This window comes from Hyperolius riggenbachi, chromosome 5 (genome assembly GCF_040937935.1).
Source record: "Hyperolius riggenbachi isolate aHypRig1 chromosome 5, aHypRig1.pri, whole genome shotgun sequence".
Lineage (NCBI taxonomy): Eukaryota > Metazoa > Chordata > Amphibia > Anura > Hyperoliidae > Hyperolius > Hyperolius riggenbachi.
The window spans coordinates 181,033,537-181,054,501 of NC_090650.1; the positions used below are offsets into that span (position 1 = coordinate 181,033,537).

Genomic DNA, 20,965 nt, shown 5'->3' on the forward strand with positions numbered 1-20,965 from the left:
AAGCTGAAATAATACACAGAAGTAGCAGAAGGTCAGAATGAATTTATGCTGGCACACACAGCCTGTCACTGAACGGGAACTCCGGCCGGCATCATGGTAGAGCCATTCCGATCACCCTCGGATTTTTCAGGGGAATATTTCCACTTCTCACAGCTCTCCTTCAAGGGAATAAATAACGTCCACTCCCCACTCCATCTTGGTACACCACATCTTCTCTGGTAGCGAATGATTTACCTTGTAGTACTTCTGGAGAGCTGCCACAAGGTACAGCTTCAAGCCAGCCATCCATACTATCCTGATTTGGTCGCTGAAAGATTACACAGAAGTATCAGTGGGTCAGGAAAGAATTTACGTTGGCCCCAGCCACCCCACACAACAAAGCCTGTCACTGAACGGTAACTCAGGCCGGCATCATGGTAGATCCATTCTGATCACCATCAGATTTTTCAGGGGCATAAATAACGTCCACTCCCCACTCCATCTTGGTACACCACAATCTTCTCTGGCAGCACATGATGATTTACCTTGTAGTACTTCTGGAGAGCTGCCACAAGGTACAGCTTCAAGCCATCCATACTATACTGATGTGGTCACTGAAAGATTACACAGAAGTATCAGCGGGCCAGGAAAGAATTTGTTGCCCCCACATGACAAAGCCTGTCACTGAACGCGAACTCCGGCTGGCATCATGGTAGATCAATTCCGATCACCATCAGATTTTACAGGGGAATATTTCCACTCCTCACAGCTCTCCTTCAAGCTTGCAATCTAACTGCAGCTAAATGTTCTGTGTGATGCTTCTCAGTTTTGTTCGATTACAGATTGCTTTCACATTCGCAACTTCAGAAGGCACAGGTACACAGCACAAGTTCTTTATGGCGCCGTACAGGTCAGCGCTCATCGGCAGGTATAAGCTCTGTAAATACCACAGTTATCAAAGTAACATATCAGGAAAAAAAAATGTAGAATTTTATAAATAACTTTGCAATTTTCAATTAATAAAAAAACAAACATATTTTTCAATTTTTATCATCATCACCTGCACTTTTGCCAATGTGCGCACAAGCACGGCCATCACTACACAAACAAACATTGCCGCCAAGAGGACTGACATTTATGTCCTGAGATCAACTAATGACAACCCTTCACAGTGGAAGCAGGAAATTTAGCGCATGAGGCAGGTGGACAAAAAGGGCACCGCCATTGACTCCCATATTAAACAGCGTTTAACAGGCGCAAAAAACAGGAAAAAAGGGTGCCCGTTTTAATGTATGTTTTCAAACTGCATCAGTGATAATTACTGTTTCCCAACTGTTTCCGGTCCGGGAACCCAAAATCTGAAGTTCGAGCCATCTCTACAGCCGTGTCACATGGCTGTCTCCAGTACAGCGCTGCCTTAGATCGCAGCACTGTACAGTGTTACAAGATGGTGATTTCGCCATCTAACAGTCCCTACTGTGATCGCCGCTGGGAGGCTGATGACGGAGCGGAGATGCACGCGCGATCCCCTGCAAACTCCACCCCTAGGACATCATGCCAATTGACGTGGAGTAGTCCTGGGGCTGCCGCTCTTCTCATGCCGATTGCTGTTGAGCAGTCGTTTAGAGGTTAAAGGCATGAGGTGGCAACCCTGGTGTGGAGATTGGCCTTACCTTCAGGGATGCTCCCTTTTCAAAATTCGAATTGATTTGGATCCGGATACCCAGATATCCGGATCTGGTTCGGATATCCGGATCCGAGCGTTCTGATATCCGCATACATGCGGATATCCGAACGCATTATCCGGGCAGATTCGGATATCCGGATAGAAAAAACGGAAGTGGCCTATAAATAGCTTCCAAAACGTTTTTTGAGGTAAATGATGCATGTAGCATCATGTTTTTTTTAAAGGGAAACACTAATTTATTATGTGGGGAGTTAAGTTAACATCAGGAGTAGGTTCCAGACAGCAGTCGTGCAGCCCACATTGTGTCCAAAGTCCAATCGCACATCTAGGATATGACAGTTTTCAGCTCAGACACCTCCAAAAAAATTACATAGCAATTGTATTTAGATAGTTCACCACCATGGCACTTAGTGTACTGGTACCACGACTCAGTAAAACATTAGAAGAGGTTCCAGGAAGCGGTTGTACTGCTGCAGTTGGGGCCTCCCCACAACTCGGACAGCACAGACACCTCCAAAAAAATTACACAGCAATTGTGTTTAGATAGTTCACCATGGCAATTAGTGTGTTGGTACCATGGCTCAGTAAATTTTTTTTGAATCAGGCTTATGACTCAAGACGGAGCCTGGAGGTTGTGGTGGTAAAGGGTGGTAAGGCAGGCATAGTGATTTCCAGCCACTTCATTTCCCCCTCTTGCCAACAACAGGGGCCAGGAATTCACCAACCACCCAAGCCTGGTTTATTTTGAGGAACGTCAGTCTGTACACAGACTGGGTGGACAGACGGGAGCGCTTCTCAGTGACCACGCCACCGGCCGCACTGAAGCACCTTTCGGACAGCACGCTGGAAGGGTGCAAGCAAGGACTTCCAGGGCATACTGCGCCAGCTCGCTCCAAATATCCAGTACTTGACCCAGTAATCCAAGGGTTCCACATGGGTGTCGATGTCAAGCCCGCTGTAGGACCCCATGTAGTGTGCCACCATTCGGGTCAGGCGCTGGTTCTGGCTTAGATAGCCACATGCTCCTGCATGCACCTCCTCAGTCGGCAGCTGTATCGGCGTGGCGTACAGCGCCTTTGTGAGAGACAGCAGGTTTGATGGGCACCTGCTGTTGATGGACGCAGGCACTTGCTGCTGTGCTGGCTGGACTGTGACAGCAGAAGGGTGGGAAGTCTGGGGAAGGCTTCCTCCAAGCGCCGAACCAGGGACCGCTGCAAATCCTTCATTCGGCACACAGGGTCTCGGGTCTCCTCCTGCAGGCAGGAAATTATGCAGCTTCCCCTTCAGCCATGTGTCCAGCATCAGGGTAATCCACATGTCCTCCCGGTCCTGAGCACTCATCTGCTTGACCCTTAGGTCACTCCGCTGTAGGACCCCATGTAGTCTTCCACCATTTGGGTCAGGCGCTGGTTCTGGCTGATAGCCACATGCTGCTGCAGGCACCTCCTCAATCAGCAGCTGTACCGGCGTGGCGTACAGTGCCTTTGTGAGAGACAGCAGGTTTGATGGGCGCCTGCTGCTGATGGACGCAGGCACTTGCTGCTGTGCTGTCTGGACTGTGACAGCAGGGGGGTGGAAAGTCTGGGGAAGGCTTCCTCCAAGCGCCGAACCAGGGACCGCTGCAAATCCTTCATTCGGCGCACAGGGTCTCCTCCTGCAGGCAGGAAATGATGCAGCTTCCCCTTCAGCCATGTGTCCAGCATCAGGGTGATCCACATGTCCTCCCGGTCCTGAGCACTCGTCTGCTTGACCCAAGGGCGTAGCAATGGGGATAGCAACCATAGCGTTGCTATGGGGCCCCTACGTCAGGGGGGGCCCGCAGCAGGATGCCCCGCTAGGTGCTGGAGGGGTCGCAGCATGAGGGGAGAGCTTGGTGGCATGTCGGGCTCTCCCCTCTGCGCTTTCCCCTCCAGCATTAAACAGAGATTGTATGCAGGAGGAGGCGGCGGGGCAGCGGCGGCAGATACATACCTTCCGTGCGCTCCAGCGCGGATGGTTCTCCCTCTATTGTCTGACACGACTTCCTGTTTATACCGGAAGTCGCATCAGAGGCTAGAGAGAGACGCATCCGTGGAGCGCACGGAAGGTATGTATCTGCCGCCGCTACCCCGCCGCCTCCTCCTGCATACAATCTCTGTTTAATGCTGGAGGGGAGAGCGCAGAGGGGAGAGCCCGAGGTGAGGGAGGAGGGGGAGCCCGAGGTGAGGGAGGAGGGGGGGGCTCCCCCCCCCACCGACGTGCCACCAAGCTCTCCCCTCATGCTGTGACCGCTCCAGCCCTCAAAAATGGCCCTGAGCGGGCCCGGGGGGAAGGGGGAGGGGCGGCCTAACCTGGGAGTCCCTGTCACTCACTACTTAACTGGAGGGCGCCTGTCACTCACTACTTAACTGGGGGGTGCCTGTCACTCACTACTTAACTGGGGGGCGCCTGTCAATCACAACCTAACCTGGGGGTCCCTGTCACTCACAACCTAACCTGGGGGCACCTGTCACTCACTACTTAACTGGGGGGCGCCTGTCACTCACAACCTAACCTGGGGGGCGCCTGTCACTCACTACTTAACCTGGGGGGGCGCCTGTCATTCACTACTTAACTGGGGGGCGCCTGTCACTCACAACCTAACCTGGGGGTCCCTGTCACTCACAACCTAACCTGGGGGGCGCCTGTCACTCACTACTTAACTGGGGGGCGCCTGTCACTCACTACCTAACCTGGGGGTTCCTGTCACTCACTACTTAACTGGAGGGCGCCTGTCACTCACTACTTAACTGGGGGGCGCCTGTCATTCACTACTTAACTGGGGGGTGCATGTCACTCACAACCTAACCTGGGGGCGCCTGTCACTCACTACTTAACTGGGGGGGCGCCTGTCATTCACTACTTAACTGGGGGGCGCCTGTCACTCACAACCTAACCTGGGGGTCCCTGTCACTCACAACCTAACCTGGGGGGGTGCCTGTCACTCACTACTTAACTGGGGGGCGCCTGTCAATCACAACCTAACCTCCCTGTCACTCACAACCTAACCTGGGGGGCACCTGTCACTCACCACTCACTACTTAACTGGGGGCGCCTGTCACTCACAACCTAACCTGGGGGTCCCTGTCACTCACAACCTAACCTGGGGGCGCCTGTCACTCACTAAACTGGGGGCGCCTGTCACTCACAACCTAACCTGGGGGTCCCTGTCACTCACAACCTAACCTGGGGGCGCCTGTTACCCACTACTTAACTGGGGGGCGCCTGTCACTCACAACCTAGCCTGGGGGGTCCCTGTCACTCACAACCTAACCTGGGGGTCCCTGTCACTCACAACCTAACCTGGGGGCACCTGTCACTCACAACCTAACCTGGGGGGACCCTGTCACTCACTACTTAACTGGGGGGCGCCTGTCACTCACTAAACTGGGGGTCGCCTGTCACTCACAACCTAACCTGGGGGTCCCTGTCACTCGCAACCTAACCTGGGGGCGCCTGTCACCCACTACTTAACTGGGGGGCGCCTGTCACTCACAACCAAACCTGGGGGTCCCTGTCACTCACAACCTAACCCGGGGGCACCTGTCACAACCTAACCTGGGGGGCCCCTGTCACTCACAACCTAACCTGGCAGGCGCCTGTCACTCACAACCTAACCTGGGGGTCCCTGTCACTCACAACCTAACCTGGGGGTGCCTGTCACTCACTACTTAACTGGGGGGCGCCTGTCACTCACAACCTAACCTGGGGGTCCCTGTCACTCACAACCTAACCTGGAGGTCCACTTCCTAACTGGGGGTCACCTGTCACTACTTACACTGGGGGTCACCTGTCACTACTTACAATGGGGGGCTCCTGTCACTGCCTGAACTGGGGGGGCTCCTGTCACTACCTGAACTGGTGGGGCTCCTGTCACTACCTAAACTTGGGGACTCCTGGCGCTACCTTAACTAGGGGGCACCTGTCACTACCTAAACTATCCAGGCCAGCCAGCCTAGCATCACCACAAGCCACACAGCATCACTGCCAGGCCTTTCAGCCCACACTTCATCCCCAATCCAGCCAAAAACAGTATTGGCAGGCACAGCAGCCAGTGCAGGAGAATTCAGAAGCCAGGTGAGAGGTGTCTACCATATTAAGGGGATATTCTGCCTATTTATGTGAAATGCTGTCTATTTATGTGCCTCATGAGTGCTGAATTTGTCTTGTTGGGGGTCACATGATTGCTGAATTTGTCTTGTTGGGGGCCTCATGATTGCTAAATTTGTCGTTTTGGGGGCCTCATGTAGGGTGGCCACTTGCAGAACCCCAAAAAGGAGGACATCACACCCTAAAAAGGAGGACATCTTACCGAGGACAGTGGCGCACAATAGTCCACATGGTGGAGGGCCGGCCGACCACAAAATGCAATCTCGTTGGCAGAAGATTTCCCCACAAAATGCAATCTCGTTGACAGATTTCCCCACAAATGCAATCTCGTTGGCAGATTTCACCACAAAATGCAATCTCGTTGGCAGATTTCCCCACAAAATGCAATCTCGTTGGCAGATTTCCCCACAAAATGCAATCTCGTTGGCAGATTTCCCCACAAATGCAATCTCGTTGGCAGATTTCCCCACAAATGCAATCTCGTTGGCAGATTTCCCCACAAATGCAATCTCGTTGGCATAAGATTTCCCCACAAAATGCAATCTCGTTGGCATAAGATTTCCCCACAAAATGCAATCTCGTTGGCAGAAGATTTCCCCACAAAATGCAATCTCGTTGGCAGAAGATTTCCCCACAAATGCAATCTTTTTGGCAGATTTCCCCACAAATGCAATATTATTGGCAGATTTCCCCACAAATGCAATGTTATTGGCAGATTTACCCACAAATGCAATGTTATTGGCAGATTTACCCACAAATACAATCTCATTGGCAGAAGATTTTCCCACAAAATGCAATCTCATTGGCAGAAGATTTTCCCACAAATGCAATCTCGTTGGCAGATTTCCCCACAAATGCAATCTCGTTGGCAGATTTCCCCACAAATGCAATCTCGTTGGCAGATTTCCCCACAAATGCAATCTCATTGGCAGATTTCCCCACAAATGCAATCTCACTGGCAGATTTCCCCACAAATGCAATTTCACTGGCAGGCAGATTTCCCCACAAAATGCATTATTGGCAGACGATTTCCCCACAAATGCAACTGACCAGAGCGGACTGGACTGACCTGAAGTGAAGTGACCACGGCAGTATGGCAGGTTCTCACTTGCTAGTGCTGCTGCAGGCTTAGGCACTAGCGGGCCTAGTAGTCTGGCGGAGCGACTGGCAGTGGCTAGTGGCTACATAGCTATGGGTGCGGCTGCCTCTGGGTCGCGCGTGGCTGGGTCGGCTCCTCCCCCCGCCAAGTGTGATGGACGGGCTGCCTCTGTTCCCACTGCGCCGACGTCTGCGTGTCACACGTAACGTGTGACATCACTGCCGCTGCGTTACAGGCAGCGCCAGCGTTAGGGAGATTAGAACTAAGGGAGATGGAGGAGATTGGGCCGAAAAGGAGGACATTTGGCTGTCCTCCCTTGCCTTCCGCCGGACGGAGGACCACAGGTGCAAAAACCGGACTGTCCGGTGGAAATCCGGACGGATGGCCACCCTAGCCTCATGATTTGTTGGGGGCCTCATGATTGCTGAATTTGTCTTGTTGGGGGCCTCACGATTGCTGAATTTGTCATGTTGGGGGCCTCATTTTTGCTGAATTTGTCTTGATAGGAGCCTCATGATTGCTGAATTTGTCTTGTTGGGGGTCACATGACTGCGAGACTATGGGAAAAGCTGAATCATCATCATATGAGACAATAGCATTAAACCTACTTTTTTAGCTTTTTAAAATAGAAAATAAAACTGGGAGGTTGTACAAAATGAATTTATTTTTCAGGAGTAGGATGGATGAAATTGTTTATCTTCACAGTTTATTTTCAACTTGGATTTTCCATAATGTTCATGTATCAGTTAAAACGTTTGTACAGTATTTAGGTTAAATTGCTGTTGCCACAAGGGGGCCCAGTGATTTTCTAGTTACGCCCCTGACTACTACCTAACCTGGGGACACCTATAGACCTGGCTACTTATACTGTACTTAGAGGGGTGTGGGAATGTTGGAGTGGAGGGTCCTAGAGGAATGTTTGGGTGGGAGGTCCGAGGTCCGTGGGGTTGGAAGGTCGTGGGGGGGGGGCCCATACATTTTTTTTGCTATGGGGCCCAGTCATTTCTAGCTACGCCCCTGGCTTGACCCTTAGGTCACTGCGCAGGCACTGCAGCATGTGCGCTGCCATGGGGAACAGGGCTGCCATCTCTGCTGACACATACTCTGAATCATCACCCCCAGTGCTGTCCTCCACCTCTGATTCCTTAGCCTCCCCCTGCTATCTCCACCACCGCACCACTGCAGCTGCACTCGGCTGTGCCCCCTCATCTTCAAGGTCAGGGACCTCCAACTCCTCCAAGTCCTCAACCTCCTCCTCCTGATGCACAGAGGTGGACTGTGAAGGTTGCTGCTGCTGCTCCTGCTGGATCAAGCCTGCCTCTCCCACTTCCAGCAGAGCATCGAGGGCCTTGTCCAGCATGCACACCATGGTCATCCACTCGCACGGTTCCGGCTGACCATGTTGGCGGCCTCCAGGAAGGGTGCCAGCACCAAGCACACCAGCTGCATTTTTTCCCACTCTGCATTCAGGATGATGTCCGGGAGGTGGGTGGTGCCAGATCCCAACACGGTGGCGTCCGCGGTGGCTCTGGCTAGGTATTGGTTGACAGCCTGCCTATGTTCAACCAGATGTTCCAACATGGCCACAGTGGAATTCCACCGTGTTGGAACATCTATGATGAGACGGTGTTGTGGCAGGTTCAGCTCCTTCTGCTGAGTGGGTCCATCCCCTGGTAGGTGCTCAGAAATTTCTGCATCACCAGGTTCAGGACGTGGGCCAGACAGGGGATGTGGGTGAGGTCTCCCCGGTGGATGGCAGCAAAAATGTTGGCCTCATTGTCGGAAACAACCTCTCCAACTCTGAGGCCTCTGGGGGTCAGCCAACTCCTCTCCTGCTCTTGGAGTTTTTCCAGGACATGGTCTGCCGTCAGGGCCGGATTTGGACTTCCCAGTGCCCTAGGCCAGGTACCACCAACCGCCCCCCCCCCCCTCACACACACACACACACTTAGGGTGCATACACACATCAGACCATAGTCTTTGGAAAATGAAAGATCACAGACCAATTTTACCCCCTTCCATGTAGTATGAGAGCCATACCTACAAAGTCTATTCTATTGAGCTGAACTCCCCATCAGATAGAAATCTTTGCAAGATGCTGTACACAAAGATGCTGTACACATTCAAAAGATCAGTATCTGCAAAAGATCTGTTCCTGCAAAAGATCCGTTCCTGCAAAATGCATTCATAGTCTATGATATCTGCAGATCCTCATACACACCTTGTTTAACAAACATTCATCTGCAGATCAGATCCACCAGGATGGATCTTCAGATCTGCAGATGATTGTCTGATCTGCAGATGAATGTCTGTTAAACAAGGTGTGTATGAGGAACTGCAGATATCAGACTATGAATGCATTTTGCAGGAACGGATCTTTTGCAGGAACAGATCTTTTGCAGATACTGATCTGTTGCATGTGTACAGCATCTGTGTGTGCAGCATCTTGCAAAGATTTCTATCTGATGGGGAGTTCAGCTCCATAGAATAAACTGTGTAGGTATGGCTCTCATACTACATGGAAGGGGGTAAAATTGGTCTGTGATCTTTCATTTTTCAAAGACTATGGTCTGATGTGTGTATGCACCTTCACTCAATATTCTGTCCAACATCCTGACTAAAGGCTCATACACACATCAGACCATAGTCTTTGGCCACATACACACATCAGACCATAGTCTTTTGAAAATGAAAGATCACAGACCAATTTTACCCCCTTCCATGTAGTATGAGAGCCATACTCTACACAGTCTATTCTATGGAGCTGAACTCCCCATCAGAAAAAAATCTTTGCAAGATGCTGCACACACAGATGCTGTACAGACACAAAAGCTCAGTATCTGCAAAAGATCTGTTACTGCCAAAGATCCATTCCTGCAAATTGCATTCATAGTCTATGAGATCTGCAGATCATCATACACACCTTGTTTAACTGACATTCATCTGCAGATCAGACAATCATCTGCAGATCTGAAAATCCATCCTGGTGGATCTGATCTGCAGATGAATGTCTGTTAAACAAGGTGTGTATGAGAGCCATACTCTACACAGTCTATTCTATGGAGCTGAACTCCCCATCAGACAGAAATCTTTGCAAGATGCTGCACACAAAGATGCTGTACACATTCAAAAGATCAGTATCTGCAAAAGATCTGTTCCTGCAAAAGATCCGTTCCTGCAAAATGCATTCATAGTCTATGATATCTGCAGATCATCATACACACCTTGTTTAACAGACATTCATCTGCAGATCAGATCCACCAGGATGGATTTTCAGATCTGCAGATGATTGTCTGATCTGCAGATGAATGTCAGTTAAACAAGGTGTGTATGAGGATCTGCAGATGTCATAGACTATGAATGCAATTTGCAGGAACGGATCTTTGTCAGGAGCAGAACTTTTGCAGATACTGATCTTTTGTGTCTGTACAGCATCTGTGTGTGCAGCAAAGATTTTTTATCTGATGGGGAGTTCAGCTCCATAGAATAGACTATGTAGGTATGGCTCTCATACTACATGAAGGGTGGTAAGATTGGTCCGTGATCTTTCATTTTCCAAAGACTATAGTCTGATGTGTGTATGTGGCCAAAGACTATGGTCTGATGTGTGTATGCACCCTAACGATCACTTGTTTGCAGGAGGAAATGCCTGTTTTAGTGACTCGTGAATACCTATGAATGTTTTCTCTCTGAAAAATGAATGATTGATTGTTTTTCCTGTAAGAGCAGTGAGTCCCTAATGCCTGGTACTAAAGGAGAAGAAAACAGTACCTGGCACCAAACGCAGCAGGGCAGACACACCAGGACTGGGACCAGAATGCAGAGCGTGCTCATCCAAAAAGCTTTGCCATCCAATCAATATGAAGAAAAAAAAAAGCGGGGCACCACTCCTTAAAAGTCCCTTTATTCCGGTGGGGAAGACAGCAGGTACATGCAGTGGGGGTATCGAGTGCCTGACAGCTGTTTCGCTGGTTTAAACCAGCTTCTTCAGAGGCAGTATGTACCTACATACTGCCTCTGAAGAAGCTGGTTTAAACCAGCGAAACAGCTGTCAGGCACTCGATACCCCCACTGCATGTACCTGCTGTCTTCCCCACCGGAATAAAGGGACTTTTAAGGAGTGGTGCCCCGCTTTTTTTTTCTTCATATTGATCTAATGCCTGGTACGCACCAGATAGATGGGTTGAATCGATTTTCCGATCACTTATACAAAGTCGATTAGAAAAATGATCAGAATCAGATTAGACCTGTCAGAAATAATAAATTCGAACCCATCTATCTGATGGTAAATTGCATGGTGTGTACCAGGCATGAAGTAGCAGAGCGGCGTTTATCTCCCTCTCTGCTCTTCTGTAATCACAGATCTGTTGCATTTATTTTATAGTATTTATTATACTGTTTCTTTTACAGGTGTTTTTTTACTGTTTGCCAACACGGTACAAATATATATATTTTTTTAATTTTTAGTGTATGTTATTACTTTTGGTATACAAAACAGAATGTAACAATACAAAAGTATACAACAGTACATTTGCAATTATAATTATAGAGAAGTTGTCTATCTCATACTAGACTACTGCTGCCTTTAAAATGAGCCAGCAAGGGGTTAAGATTTAGCTTAGAAGGAGCTGCCATAAATCTCTCTAAGGAAAAACAAACCCTTATCTTTCTGTTTAAGATTTACAATCCAGGGGGAGAGAGGAGAAGGAATGGCTCAAGTCATTAACAGAGTCTGACCAGCAATACATTGTTTAGCCCAGCTTGAGTTGTAAAGTGGAAATAATTCTGTTAAAATGTTTACTGGATCAGAAATTGTGTCTACATTGTGATCCATGTTTCTCTCACCCCTGGCAATAAACTGAAGCTTGTATGTTCAGAAGATAGCACTGTCTCATCGCACACCACGAAGTAAGTAAAATACACGGAGCTCTGGAATTTTGACTGTGTGTGCAGCAAAGCCGGGGCGCTTCGGAGCAGGAGAAATTATTTATTTTGACATGCAGCCTCTTATCTCTCTCAGGTCCTGCCGCCCTTTTACCTTTCTGATTTTTTTCCGCCCTAGGCCGTGGCCTTTCTGGCCTTTGCAGAAATCTGGCCCTGTCTGCCGTCAGTCTGTGCTTCCCCAGGCTGACCATCTCCAGCAGCGCTTGGCAGTGACGGGCCTTCACACTGCTACTGAGGCTGGGGCGTTTGGCAGTGGCTGGTTTGCCGGAGGGTGGAACCAGACCACAGGAGCATGCTGCACTTTCCCTGACCCTGCTGCGGGGTGGCCCCACCCACTGGATTGCTGCTGTGCCCGATGCTGCTGTCCCCTCCTCACCCCCTTCCACCAAACTGACCCAGTGCTCCGGGAAGGACAGATAGCGGCCTGTTCCGAACCTGCTGCTCCAGGAGTCCATGGTCACATGGACCCGCTCACCCACTGCATGATCCAGCCCACGCTCAACGTTGGCCATCGCAAAGTGGTGCAGTGCTGGGATGGCCGTGCATGAGAAGTAGTGCTGGCTGGGTATTGGCCAATCCAGCGATGCGCTCTGCAGGAGCGCACGCATGTCTCTCCCCTCCTGCTCAAAGGAGTACGGGAGGAGCTGTGAAGACATGGCCCGTGCAAGCAGGCCGTTCAGCTGGCGGATGCAACGGCTGCTGGGAGGCTGAGCCCTGACCACAAAGGACTCCCTCAAAAGGGGCTGTTGGCGTGTTTTGATTGAATGCGAAGAGGAGGAGGGAGCAGAGAAGACCACTGAGGAAGACTGGCTGCCTGAACAGGCCTCAGTGTCGGCAGGAGTGGCACTGGCAAAGGGGGTTCTGGTGGTGCTTTTGGTCGGAACACTGCCAGCACCCTTCAGCCTCTTGAACTCCTCATGCTCATGAAGATGATTGTTGGCCAGGTGGTTGATGAAGCTGGAGGTGCCGTAGTTGTAGGGGTTGCAACCTCTGATCAGCTTCACCTGGCACACGTTACAAGTGACAAACTTGCTGTCCACTGAGGGCAGATCAAAAAACTGCCAGATTGGAGATTGTAATTTTCCCTTACGCCCTGATTGGGCGGCTGCTTTTTTTCTCCCTGTGGTGGTTGGGCCTGCGGTGGTTGGGGTCTGGGGTTGAGTGGTGTGGCTGGTGGTAGCGGCAGAAGATAACGCAGCAGGCTGTGGGTCCCGCATTCCATGCCCACTGCTGCTCCTGCCAATGTCAGCGATGCTGATCCTCCGTGCCAGACCCACACATGCCTCCTCCTCTTCAGACTCAGAGCCAACATCCCCCTCCTGTGGTTGGTAATCACGGTCCTTCATCTCATCATCATCATCATAATTATCACCAGCATCATACTCCCCCTCCTCAAACAATTGCTGGGATGTTGATGACCCCAACTCCTCTTCTGCTGACTACTCAGGCAAGGAATGGAGGTGTCTGTTGTAGAGCTGGTGGTGGCCTGCTCATCCACCATCAGCTGCATCACAGGCTCAGCGTCTTTCTCCTCCAATTTGCGGCGCCGACCCTGCTGAAAAATGGCCGCTACACGCTGCGCATCTGCAGCGTGACTCCCCCTATCAGCTGGGCGTCCAGTGCGTCCATGGCTAGTGGCTAGTGGCGGAATGAACACTGGTGCGGCAGAACTGCTGGCGGTCACGATGCCAGCAATGTTCCCTCTCTTCTGATGCCAGTGCCAGCAGACATAGTGCAAGTTTGTGTGATGATGATGTCACCAGATCGATGTGGGGTACTTGCACTTTATTGAAATCGGGGTAATTGGTGTTGGAGTTGAATGAATCTGCATGGAGTGACAGACAGCAGAGTAGAACACAACTGTGCACACTAACGGTCTGTCACACAAACTGACACTCAGAGTCAGCAGCACAGCAGAAATTCAGTAATCTGTACTAGTAAGCTAACACAGACACTGTACTACTCTAACAACTAGCAGTGCAGTACTAAATAACTACACAATAATACAGTAATCCCTATGCCCTAAACTATACTGTAGCTAAGGCAATAGCACAGGCCTGACCTGTGTGCACAAACAGCACACACACAGACACCTAACTAGCAGAGCTGCTGCAGGCTGACACTGGGTTTAACACAATACAATGCACTTTCTTTTGCCAAACAGCACTGGAGTGTCTCTCTCTGAGGGCTGGTGCACACCAAAACCCGCTAGCAGATCCGCAAAATGCTAGCAGATTTTGAAACGCTTTTTCTTCTTTTTCTGTAGCGTTTCAGCTAGCGTTTTGCGGTTTTGTCTAGCGGTTTTGGTGTAGTAGATTTCCTGTATTGTTACAGTAAAGCTGTTACTGAACAGCTACTGTAACAAAAACCGCCTGGCAAACCGCTCTGAAGTGCCGTTTTTCAGAGCGGTTTGCGTTTTTCCTATACTTAACATTGAGGCAGAAACGCATCCGCAATCCAAAAAATGCCTCACCCAGGCATTTTTCGTTTCTGCAAAACGCCTCCCGCTCTGGTGTGCACCACCCCATTGAGATACATTGACCAAGCAGATCCGCAGCCGCAAGCGGATCTGAAAACGCCCAAAAAGCCGCTCGGTGTGCACCAGCCCTCAGATTGTGATTGGTTGCTAGGGCTTCTGCTGGGAGCCCTCTGATTGGCTCAATGACGTCATCTCCTTAGTTACAGTATTCGGATTCGGATATCCGACGGATATCCGGGTATGCGACCAAATATCCGCAGATAGCTATCCGGATTTGCACAGAAATCCAGAATCCGAATCGGATACCTGAAAAAAGTTCAAATATTCGGGTTACCCGGATGTCCGGAATCCGGAAGAGCATCCCTGCTTACATTGTCTCTGCTGCGCTGAGATCATTATGTGTGCGGAGGGTAGGGGAGAGGAAATAATTAGACTTGCATTGCCTGTGCTGCATTGAGATTATAATGGGCTCTATTCACAAAGGGCAGTTCGGTAAAATCATTTTGTTCAGTAAAATACCTCATTTGGTATTTTACACTTTTTTTTTCCAAATTCACTGAAGTTTTTCTGCATAAGGCAGAAATTTGGTAATTTACTGAACAAACATGCCTCAATTCATTAAGCCTTGCTTGGTGAGTGGCACTTACCAGCCGGCGGGCAGGCAGGCAGGGAGCTGCACGTATGACTCAGAGGTTTTTGTCTGCAGTGTATCCGGTCAATCCTTTAGATGTGCTGCAGGTGAGCTCTTCTGCATGCCAGAATACAGACTTTCACATCTAAAGGGAGACAGAAAAGCCCTCAAAATTGTCACCTTCCCCTGATCTGCTGGAGAAAACTTTTGCCCTTTTGAAATCTTTGTGAATTGCAATTTCTTGACATTTGTTGAGGCAATTACCGCACAAGTCGGTAATTTACATCAATAGTCGGTGATATTAATTTTCTGTTCAGTAATCAGTTTAGTGAATTGTAATTTGGGAAGGTGAGCAATAAAATCAGCTGTATTCAGCATTACCAAATGCGGTAATACTTTGTGAATAGAGCCCTATTGGCTGGAGAGTAGGGAGCAGGGGCATAGCAATAGCCATAGCAGACGCTATGGGGCCCTGGAGCACAGGGGGTACTTGATGTATTTACTATTAACTTTCTTGTGTTCCCCCACCCTCTGGCTTTATCTCAGTGCCCATGGACTATATGCAGTGTAGATTACATGAGAATGTAAATTGCTCAATTAACTCACATCCATAGGGTAGGAGCAGGTGTCACTGCCTACATCTGAGGACCCCATGAAAGTTTTGCTATGGTGCCCTATAATCTCTAGCTACGCTACTGATAAGGAGATTGGACTTGCGTTGTCTGTGCTGCACTTAGATCAGAGGCGGGCCAAGGTCCTCCAGCACCCAAGGCTGAGACACCAAAATGCACCCCACCCGTTACATTCCTTTTGCTATTAGAGTAAGAGATGCCCCAGGGACCCCATACCTCCAACTCCTTAATCTCTAGTGCCTGCTTGCAGTCACTGCTATGTATCCCTTTTTCTTATTTCTCTTTGCTTCAAACACAATAGGGGAATGATAGCTGAATGAGTTGTGCGCCCCCCTTCTACACTGCGCCCCGAGGCTGGAGCCTCTCTCCCCTCTGCCTCGGTCCAACCCTGACTTAGATTATGTGCGTGGTGGAGGGGAGTTTGGAACATTAGCTAGGTAGTTTGTGCGGATGGTGGGTTAGTTTTAGGGGTTAGGTAGGTAGTGTGTGTGGGTGGGTGGGGAGGTTAATTTTACGGATTAGGTAGGTAGTGTGTGTGGGTGGGGGGTTAGGTTTATGGATTAGGTAGGTAGCGTTAGCGGGTGGGGGGGTTAGTATTAGCCAGGTAGTGTGTGTGGGTTGCAGGGGTTAGTTTTAGGCATAAGGCAGGTAGTTTGTGTGGTTGGGTTGGGGTGAATTTTAGGCATGGGGGGTCGGTTAGGGTTAGGCACCAGGGAGGAGGGCTCTGTGTGAGAGTATGTTTTGGTTTGGCCATAGTAAAATATCGGGCTTTAATTGATATCGATATTTTACTTTTTTATGGTAAAATACCGGTATTTCATAACAATACTTTACTATTGCCCATAACTACGTGCCCAAATTTCCGGGTGCCCTTAAATTATGTACTCCTGTGCTGCATTTAATCATTATGTTTGTGGAGGAGGGGAGATTGGACTTGCATTGTCTGTGCTGCACTTAGATTGTTGTGTGTGGAGGGTAGGGGAGGGGAAATAGGACTTGCATTGTCTGTGCTGCACTGAGTTATGTGAGTGGAGGAGGAGAGATTGGACTTGCATTTTCTGTGCCGCAATTAGATCCTTGAGTGCGTGGAGGGTGGAGGAGGGGAAATTGGATTTGCATTGTCTGTGCTGCACTTAGATCGTTATGTGTGTGTGTGTGGGGGGGGGGGGGGGATGGGACTTGCATTGTCTGTGCTGCACTTAGATCAGTGATGGCTAACCTTGGCACTCCACATGTGACAAAACGACAAATCCCGTCATGCCTCTGCTTCCTCGAGTTATGCTTAGAGCTGTCAGATTATTGCAAAGCCTCATGCGACTTGTTTGTTCCACCACACCTGGAGTGCCAAGGTTAGCCATCACTGACTTAGATCATTATGGGAGTGGGGTGTGTGTGTGTCTATCTCTCTCTCTCTTGGGGCCTGATTCACGAAGCGGTGCTAACAGTTAGCACGCTGGTGAAAAGCCCTTTATCATGCCTAAACTCAGTTTAGGCATGATAAGTTTAGGTGTGATAAGTTTAGGTGTGATAAGTTTAGGCATGATAAGTTTAGGTGTGATAAGTTTAGGCATGATAAATTTAAGTGCCAACTGTGTTATCACCGCAGTGCACAGCTGATCAAAAGTTTTATGCTAGCAAAGTCTGGTGCACTTCGTATAAAGTTTAATGGCGCTGCTTTGCGTGCGGGACTTTGCAAGCGATCTAAACTTATCTAAACTTATCATGCCTAAACTTATCACACCTAAACTTATCATGCCTAAACTTATCACACCTAAACTGGCTTTTCACCAGCGTGGTGCAATGGTTATCATGCCTAAAGTCTCTAACTGGGTTAGCACCGCTTTGTGAATCGAGCCCATGGTGTGTGTGTCTGTATTCATATATGTTTTGTAGGGGCCCATTTACACTAGGGCGATTAGCGGGTGATTCTCGCTAATCTCCAAAGCGCTAGCACTTTTCAAAGCACTAGTGCTATTCTAATCTATAGCAGTGATCTCACTGCCGCGATTGGCGCAGATCGCAGGTGTTTTGTGATTAGCGCCAATCGCAAAACGTGTTACCTGCAGCATTTTTACCATGAATCCCGGTAAAGTGCTTAATAAAGCGCTGATCACAATCACTCTGAATCGTGGAAGTGGACAGTGATTTTACCATGCTAATCGCGGTAAAATCACCCGCACAAAATGCTAGCGCTAAGTGCTTTTTAAGTGTGAGTTTGTGTAGTTTTTATGACATAAATGTCCATGAGGAGTTGTTATCCAGTGTATGGGTGAAAATGCTGTACATGAAAACTCAACTTTTGTATGCCTCCCCTAAACTTTTGGGATGTCTTTTCCCTCTTGCACATATCCATGGGCTGTGCAGTCGCTTAAAAAAACACCCAAGGATTTGTGTTGAGGGAGGGGGATGTCAATCCTTTTTCAAAAGCAAATCACTCTGACATCAACTTCCTTTGCCCTCCATGCCTCTCCACTACAAATGCCTGCTTTTAGAGGACTATACAAAATTATGGTTGTATAACATTATCGTTCATTCATAATTTTTTTTTTCAACATTCTATTTTAAAGGAGTACATAACTTTAAACAGTGAACACCAGTTTAATCTTAGCACAAGTTTCTTGGAACTTCGGAGCAGCATGCTTGAAAACTGTCAAAGCTACAATCAAACAATTGGTCCTTCAATGGTACATCTGCCAAAATTACTGGACAAACTGTGCACAGTACAGAATACTTCATCTATGCCATGTTATATAAGTTACCTGATGTATTTCAAGAAAAAGCTTTATATTTCTCATGCCAAACCATCTGAGGTAGGTTTTTCAACATCTTATATAAATGTAATTAACACACTCTTTAGAATGATGGTCAGCAATGAATACATTTGTAATGTATTAATTGTGAATATAAGTTGTATCTTCTGTTTGGAGCATTGTAGTGTGTGGGCAAAGTGGTATGTTTTATTGGATGGATGCCATTTTTGTTATGTTAGGTTGCTCCTATTTGCAGACAGATTATAATTAGATTTAATAAAGCTCAACATAGTAACATGTGACCCCGCCACACAGCCAACAAGTTTTACAAAACAATATCCTTAATAACAGTAGTGAGACATCTATCAGCTAAACTCCAATAAAGCATATTGCAAAATCGATTCTCTTTTAACTTTCGAAAGGTAAACACAGTATATGTAAAAATCCAACAAAACTCTAGCTATACTGATCTGCCTTGAGAGTTTACACATTAAACATAATTGTTCACACGAGTTGGCTTTCTAATTGTTCTGCCTGCGTGTCTTACCTATGATGCCTCTCCATCCTCTTGTGATACTTGTGCTGATTAGAGACTGGTGAATAGTTCACGGCGAAGAACGGTTGTTCGTGCCTGCCTCCTCAGGTGAATACGTGACGTATTTGACCTGCTCTCTATACATAATCAGGGAGCCAAACTTTGACTGCCTCACTCCAGAGTCTGCAGGCACATGGCAGCCAATCAGCTAGCATTCCCTCCTGAACCACACCTCCCCCCTATAAAAACGCCAGCACAGCAGCCATTTTACAGTCTGCCAGTAGCTGGGCTGTGAGTGAGTGCAGGGAGAGAGCTATCTGCAAATACGGAAAGCGATAGGCCTCTGTTATGTGTCCCCACTGCCTTTCTTGCTGTTAATACAGTGTCCTGAGCACCCAAAGAGCCCCTCTAAGGGCTGGTACTGGAACATAGTTTTTCTTACTATTGTGCTATCACAGTTCTGTGTGTCTCACTGTCCACAGTGTACTGATACAGGTGTGCACTGTGCACACTGCTAGTGCTGCTGGTACAGTAGCTTGCACAACACACCCCATCATAAGTGCTATTTTTGTTCTGTTTTGATATTGTTATATCATAGATCTCTGGGTATCAGGAAATAAGGCACCAGCTGAGGGTGGATGAAAAGGGCGCTGCCATAGACTCTAATGCAATTATTGTTAATACGGTGAAAAAAGCAGAAAAAGGGTACTGCGATAAATATCATTAACATTAGACCATTACGGTTTTTGAAGTATGTTATCATTTTAGAAGCTTGCAATGTTATAGTTTTTGTCATATTATTATGTTTGTATGTACAGATTGTACGTTATCAAAGATAATATTGTTTCTATGTGTAAAAGGGTGTTTCTGCAGAGGGAGTAGTGAGCTAGGCACCACCAGGGGAGTGGTTAGTTTTTAGGCATCAGGGGAAGGTTCTGTGTGAGAGTAAGGTTGGGTTAAGCTGTATTGTTGAATTATGTAATGATTTTTAATGTTAATATTGTTTCATTATTTTTTCCTGTCTGTCTTTACAATGGTATTTATTGTTAACCAAGTTTGACAACAATGTTTATCGTTATCAGATTTCGTTATCCACTGGCGCCATTTCGTTATCCAGCTGGACCCCTTTTTTCACGGCGGCCTTTTTTCATGCACACAATCTCTGCGTCCAGTGACTTTCCAGTGCAGTGACTTAAGCTGCACAACACAGGTGTGCACACACTACTAGTACTGCTGGTAAAGTAGCTTGCACATTAGGCCCCATCATAAGTGCTATTTTTGTTCTCTTTTGATATTGTTATAGCACAGATCTCTGCGTCCAATGACTGTTCAGTGAAGTGACTTTAGCTGCACAACACAGGTGTGCACACACTGCTAGTGTTGCTGGTACAGTAGCTTGTACAGTACACCCGATCATAAGTGCTGTTTTTGTTCTCTTTTGATATTGCTATATCGCAGACCTGTGTGAAGTGAATAAGTTCCTCCTCACTGGCAGGGTATATTTGTGGAAATTTCAATATTGGGAAAATATTTAATTGACGTGCTGGTGTGAATTACAGTGGCAATAGAAAAATGTCCAATGTTCAAGGGGCCACATACCCTGAACTCCGAAAATGCTGAGGAAGTAGTTGACTGGCTTACACAACAGCACACCCCATCTTCTACCGCTTCCTCTTGGGATCTTGACACACCATAGTCCTCCAGCTCTGATTCGGGAAGAGGTGTCCCAGCCACCAGGCAAGGACAGGCGGTGGCCTGGATCGCTGGGTGGGGGAAGGGCGCCACCACGGGGGGGGGGGGGGGGGAGTGCCCACCTTCCCCCGCCAAACTGTGAGACCACTGTGATGAACCCAGTTCATCCCTGCAGCTCCCTGCTCCAGCCTGCAGTCTTCCGGTAGGCAGAGCAGGGCTACGGCAAGATGGCGTCCGAAGCCCTGTACTGGAGACTATTTGTGTCTCCATTACAGGGCTTCAGGCACCATCTTCCCAAAGCCCTGCTCTGTAGGTAAGCATGGGACTTTCACAGGCTGGCTGCGCTGCTGCAGACCGTCGGGGGAGTCTGCGCGCAGGGAGTAAATGCAGGTGAGTAAATGCTTTTGTT

General features: G+C 48.4%; 1 protein-coding gene across 1 annotated transcript in view; it reads left to right on the forward strand.

Moving 5' to 3' along the window:
• Nucleotides 1–20,965, forward strand: part of LOC137519355 (polycystin-1-like protein 1) — a 705,387-nt gene that overhangs the window by 257,539 nt on the left and 426,883 nt on the right. The window contains exon 6 of the mRNA XM_068238307.1: nucleotides 18,147–18,389. Within this exon, the coding sequence (XP_068094408.1) occupies nucleotides 18,147–18,389 (243 nt within the window). The remainder of the gene's footprint in view (nucleotides 1–18,146; nucleotides 18,390–20,965) is intronic.